Genomic DNA, 6,562 nt, shown 5'->3' with positions numbered 1-6,562 from the left:
GACCCTGAATGCACAGTGCCTATCCTAAAAGGAACAAGTCAGGTGTGATACAATACTTGTCAGTAATACTGCCTAGAGATCAAGTCCAAAGTCATCCTTAGCTACAATTAGAGATGATAAATATATACAAATACCAGAGTAAGATATAAATAGATACTGTAATTAGTGGCTACCACAGTAATTAGACTCAATAAATTACTTTATACTCTAAGAAGTCTTCCTCCCTTGACAAGTTTCTTGCTATCACTGGCTGGCCTCACAATCAGAGCAACCCTGCCTTAGCTTCCTATGCTAAGATTAAGAGCGTACTACACTACAATTAGCCCCTATTAGTCTGTATGTGAGGGAGAGCTGCACACCACTGAGAACTGAATTCAAGGCTGTACACATGCTAAGACCACATGCTCATCCATACATGAAGTCCTAGATTATTTTTATAACACAAAAATCAAACTCCACACTTGGTTTTACCACCACGTATCCTGAAATTAGATCAACCACAGGCAAAGCCGCTGAGAACAAGGTTAAGCAATGGGAAATACAATGGTACTGACGGATAAACTCGCAAAGCTTATTTAAGAGTGCCCTATGTCCAGGATTAAGGACATTAGGTTAAGGATTTCCAAGGTATTTAAAACTTCCTAAGTTGATAAACTGGGTTGAAAAATGTCAACTACAGATAGAAATGGACACGAGTAAACACATGAAAATAAAGTAAATCATTAGTACCAAGACAAACCATCTACTTTAAGCCCCCAAACCCTGCTTTCCAGACCTAAAACAAGAGAATAAATACATCAATGGTAGCCAATGGTAACTCCACTTCAAAAAAACACCTGGCAAGTATTTAGTGCCAAGGGACACAATAAATGTAGAACAAGTCTTTCCCTTGGTAAGCATTTTATTGAGATAAAGCATAAAGTAGGTTAACAAAGTAGAAAAAAAAGAATATGCAAGATGAAAGCTAACACAGGAGGAGTGGGGACAAAGGCTGAGTAGGTAGGACTCAAGCTGGCCACCAAGGCACTGTGGCATACATATCAAGAAACACTGTCACGTCCAACAGGACTCCAGATGTTCCCCACTTCTCTTGTGCTCTTATCAGTTGGTGCTGCTGATACTCCACTCAGGGCTCCAACCAATGTGTGCAGGATGGGATTCTTAGATTCTGCGCATTAGTTGGTAGGGAACTGAATTCACTCACCAGTAAGGAACTAAGTCAGTCAATTCTGCTAAGGCCAATGCTTTAAATGCAGTTTTTTTTAAGTGCATTTAATAATCGGGTCGGTATGAAAACCTAGATTAATCAAATGACCTTTGTCCCCACTAGAAAAATTGTTATGGGTATTGGCATTTATTTATTCATCATATACTTATTAGGGCAGCTAAAAAAGTCTAATGCCTCTGTCATGTATTACCACAGAAGGCAAGCCCAGCTCAAAGTTGCATGCAGTCAGAAAGTCAAATTTTACTATTAGCCTTTCCCCCTTTAAAAGGCTGTGGCTCAGAAAGCTTTTATATAGTTTTCCCTGAAAACAAAGAGAACTTTGGTCAAATCCAATTCTTAAAGAGCCATCACATTTGTTTTTAAGTAGGTAAAATAGTAAACTATAACCAGACACAATTTTCTTTAAATTCTGAAATTTACACTGGAAAAATAAACCTATTTCTTATAAACATCTAAACAAAGCATCAAAGAAAAGACGACTAAAGCAGCAGCTGTATCTGACACTTTATTCCTAAAGTCAGTCTCTAAGATTTTGAGCAGGATAAATGTCTTGAAAACATTCCCCTTTCCCTGTTTTTCCAAGTATTCCCACTTACTGACACCTACCTAGGCCCTTGAATCTTTTTCCACTCAGCCTGACTTTATTGCATGTCCTGATTATTTAACCCTACAAACAAACTCTACCTTATAATCTCTAATCCAACTTTTGCTAGATTATACAACAGCTGAGGAAGGAATTAAACCTCACCCAATCCATCTACACCTTTACTAAAGAATGAGGTTAAGCACTTAGATGAAATGACTTTACACACGTCTGAATAATGGAAAGGTTGTTAAGTAACAATTGATCGCAGTCTCAACTGACTGGGCTTTGGGATGTATAGAAACTGCAAATCTAGTTATTCCTACACATTTGCACTATTTATTTTAACTTGGGTTTCCACAGCATTCCTAATGCTTAAAAGTATGAAGCATTTTAGTTTAACCATGTCACTGTTTTTTAAACTAACCACAAAAGCCCCACCAATACAAAGGGGACTGATTGAATTTTAACCAGCAAATCTTATCAATAGTCTGCTAAGCACCTGTTAAACAGATTCATCTTTCAGCAGAAAATGCAGTGTATATGCTTTTCAACTTTGAATAAAAATAACTAAATCTCTAATTAAAGAAAGGTTACTTCTGTTTTTCAAACATTAAAGACCACCAAATCATACATTAACACTAATTATGCTGACCACTTCCAGAGCACAGGATAACAAGATCCCAAGTACTAGGACCTACTTCTTGAAGAGTTCAAATTGTAATCCTTTAGTTTCTTTTATTTATCATGTGGCACTAACTACAAAGTCCCTTTTACTTTTAACTCAACTTATAAAAGGGGTAGACAAAAGACTTTGGTAGATTTGATTAACAGCACAAAATAAGGTTAGCCAAACTGAATAATTTATTGCTGGTCTGAGGCTTGCCTTGTTTTACACTTCTGTAGAATTTACACTGTCTCCACCAATGGCAGGTATCAACACTTAAAGGGCCTTAGGAGTGACCTATTCAATAAGGCAATCATCTTGGTAGCAAACTTTTATTTAAATCTTACATAACTCAAGCTTTATAAAAAGCCAACATAATTGAAAATTTGGGTTCTCCCTCTAAAGCCTGCAGTATCCAAAAGCTTGAACAGTTAATTTAAAAATAAGCAAAACAAAACAACAGAACCCTGCAGCAGATCCCGCTGCAATACTTTAAAAAAAATCTAAGTGAGCTTAATCTTTACAAAAGTTATTTTAGCTCAAAGGCTACAAAATCAAAATTATCTTAATTCTACAAAGAAGGGAGAGGGCTTCATACCACCATTTTAGAACCTCATCTTTTCTCATTAAATTTGGCCACAAATCAAATTCCTGTGTTCCCTTTTCAGGAAATCCTCTTGAAGAAGAGGCCGAGTACGAACTCGGAAGAGTGACTGCCTAGGCAAGTAGGAAAGAGTTCCGTCATAGTGTGCAAAGAACGTAGAGTTCAGGGCTAATCTCTGGAACTTGATCTGGACCTGGAACGAGATCTAGAACGGGACCTTGAAGCTCTTTTTGGCGGAGGGGACATGGACCGAGCCTTTGAGGGTGGAGCAGGCAGAGGCGAATGGGATCGAGACTGGCTCCGGGATCTGGATTTTGACTTTATATCTCCTTTTCCATTTTCTTTGGGGGACCGAGAACGTGACCTACTTCGTGACTTCCCATACTTATCCTTAGATCTGCTTCTTGAATGTGAATGGGAACCCCGATCAGACTTGGGCTTAGATTTGCTCTTTGATCTGGATTTCCTGCCCTTTGAGCGGGATCGGGATCGACCTTTGCTCCGAGACCTAGATCTGTACAAGAAAAACCAGATTTCTTTCAGTATTTTATCAGAAAACACTTGTACTCCATCAAGTGGTAAAATTAAGAGACCCAATACCACATTATTTACCGCGAGCGACTTTTTGAGATACTTCGAGATCTACTGCGGCTGCTTCTGCGACTCCTACTCCGAGATCTTCTTCTAGACCGTGATCTACACACAAGAGACAGTAACATTTTAATCTTTCCAAGAACCTGTTTGAACAACTTAGCTATGGCTGGAATATCTGCTTACTATAACCAAAAAACACTGTAAACACAATTAGGCAACAACTGAAAAATCACAAGCCTCCCCGAGCCCATTACCTGGATCTACTTCCAGAGTAAGAGCGCCTATGGCTTGTTCGTGGCTTATCTTCAATAAGCCGTATATTCCTGCCATTTATTTCTGTGCCATCCAGTTTATCCAAAGCACGCTTCATGTCAGAGTAGGATCTAAATTCAATTACACCCTCATTTGTTCGTTCTTTGTGAGCATCTGCATAAGTCACCTCTCCTGCTTGCCGCATGAAATCCTAAAACAGTTAAGACTGGTGAGCCTCAGAAGTCAGAAGCAAAACCATGCAGCCTCAACTCTCAGGGAAGCCACTGCCCTGTTTTCAACCTCAGGACGTACCTTTAAGTCTTGCCAACTGCAACGACTAGATAGATTTTCTACAATAAGCCTGTATTCTGTACGAACAGGTGGTCCATATTTGTCTCTGCCAGAAGTTCTCCGACTGCTGTATCCACCTCCACCACCTTTATCACACGGAGGGAGTAGTTAGATGTATTGCAATGACAGGGACACATGTTTTTGAAAGTTAGTACAAACATAGCAACGTTTATTACTGGAGTAGGACTTTGCTATTATACTGCTAAACCCTCGATACATTTGTGATTTGCCACAAATTAAATTAAGGGCAAGTCAAATAAGACTATATCCAACTAAACCTCTCCTACAATCTGTTAGAGAGTGACTGCTCCTTTATTCAATTTACCTCGCTAAGTTTTATTTTACAGAACATTGTAAAATATAAAACTTAACTGATTACATGCATTTCTACATTTTACAAAAATGTTTACTAGTTACACTAAGTACTTACATCACAGTGTGAGGTTTTTGGTGGTGGTTTGGCCACAAAACACGCAAGGTAACAGTCACCTAGTTCAGATTAACCAGTTTTGTCTAACCCTTGGAATCCTCACCATCACCCTGCGTCTAATGGCAAAAGGCTGCTGTCGTCATGGCTTCCGGTAAGGTCAGCCAAAGGGTCATAGGGCAAGGGTCACACAATGTATGGAAAAGCCAAGGCCAATCAGGAAAGGCAGTCATCTTAGCCTCAGTGGACACAGCCTCAGCCCCATTGGTCACTTTCAAATTGAAACATCAAGGACTTGTTAAAAAGTTTGAATTCAACATGCAACAATTTCAACATTAAACATTTCACATAACCAAAATCCCCCCAACCCCCTCCCAGTAACATGCCAACTAGTTCAGATACAGCATAAAGCTTATTTAGATTTACTTGGTGGTACTATGCCACATTACTTAGTTTAAAATGGCACTTTCTTTGCCCCCCAAGTCTCCCATCTCTAAGACTTAGGCTTCAAGCTCCTCCCCTCTCCCCGCCCCCTGCCCCACCTCCACCCCAGCCTTCCTTAAAACTTCCTCCACGCTAGCTAAAAGCACTGACAGATAAGCAAGGGGGAATAGTACAAATACAGCCAACCCTCGCGTTCAATAATGGCAGAAACCACGTCAGTGCCAGAGGGCCAACTTAGGCCACTCCTCCCAAACTTAAGTCAACTGGCCATCCGACCCCATTCCCCGCGCTCCGGTGTCCCACGGCTACCCGGGCATGCGTGGAGGTAGAGGAGCCTAGGAACACCCAGGGCCGACAACCCCCGGCCTCCGCGCCTGCCCGGGCTGGGGAGGTCCCACCCTGCCCACCCCGGTGACTGCACCCGCCCCGTCCCCCCCAGGTACCCAGGACGCGGAGCGCGCGGGGGTAGGACTCACTGCGGCTTCCGTAGCTGTAGCCATCGCGGTCCCGGCGCGGGCCCCGGGCGTGCTCTACGATCACGCGCTCGCCGCACAGCTCCTTGCTGTTCAGCTCGTAAACGGCGTCGTCCGCATCACGGGAGTCCTCGAACTCCACGAAACCGTACCTGAGGAGGGGCGGAGCGCGAGCCGCGCACCGGCGGGCGTGTCGTTAGCCGGCGCCGCGCGCTCCCGCGACCTCCCCCGCGCGCGCTCGAGGCGCCGCCGCCATTTTAGAGGCCCTGCCACGCGGCGTCCCGGCCTTGGCCGACTCGGTCCTTGGGGGATCTCTCCGCCTCGGGGCGCGGCCTCCCAGACCCGACTCACCCATTTTTGAGGTCGATTTCGAGGAGGCGGCCGTAGCCGCTGAAAAAGCGCTGGATGTCCTTCTCGCGGACGTTGTAGCTCAGGCGTCCTATGTAGACGCGCGGCATGGCCGTGGTGGGTGTTCTCCCGGAGGCTAGCTGAGGTGCGGCGGGCCGCGGGGCAGGGGCTGCGGTGCGGGTGCGGGGACGGCGAAGGCCCGAACACGCGCCTCACACCGCAGCTGCGGCCGAGTCAGCCACACAATGGTGCGCGCGCGCGCGCTGGCCTACGCTATAAGTGACCGGGGGCGGGGCGCGGCGCGTGACGTCGGCGCGCAGCACGTCCTCTCCCGCGCCGCGTTCCACTCCAGAGGGGCTGGGGCGGCTGCAGCGTGTGCTGGGCTAGGTGCGAGCGGAGCTCGCTTCCCTGATGTCCCCTGGTGCTCGGCACCCTCTTCCGAACACAGCCGAGACCGGGACCTTTGACTAGTACCCATTAATAAACTGTTCTTGTGCCCGGGCACGCGGAGAACAAAATCCTATTTCTCATTGGTTGTCCGGGCAGTCGGTCTAGACAATCTTGCTCTCTGATTGGTGTACTAAGAAAAAG

The 6,562-nt window shown here is 44.8% G+C and overlaps 1 protein-coding gene across 1 annotated transcript; it reads right to left on the bottom strand.

The window, feature by feature from the left end:
- Positions 1-883: 883 nt before the first annotated feature.
- Srsf6 (serine and arginine rich splicing factor 6) lies at positions 884-6,210 on the bottom strand. Its single transcript, NM_001014185.2, is given in 6 exon segments — positions 884-3,596; positions 3,695-3,778; positions 3,931-4,139; positions 4,241-4,365; positions 5,627-5,775; positions 5,975-6,210. Coding segments are annotated over 6 exon segments (1,020 nt in total). The 5' UTR covers positions 6,082-6,210; the 3' UTR covers positions 884-3,250.
- Positions 6,211-6,562: the final 352 nt, after the last annotated feature.

Source organism: Rattus norvegicus, chromosome 3 (genome assembly GCF_021556685.1).
Source record: "Rattus norvegicus strain SHRSP/BbbUtx chromosome 3, alternate assembly SHRSP_T2T, whole genome shotgun sequence".
Taxonomy (NCBI): domain Eukaryota; kingdom Metazoa; phylum Chordata; class Mammalia; order Rodentia; family Muridae; genus Rattus; species Rattus norvegicus.
The sequence above is the reverse complement of the archived record's forward strand: the minus strand, read 5'-3'. Positions and strand labels throughout refer to the sequence as shown.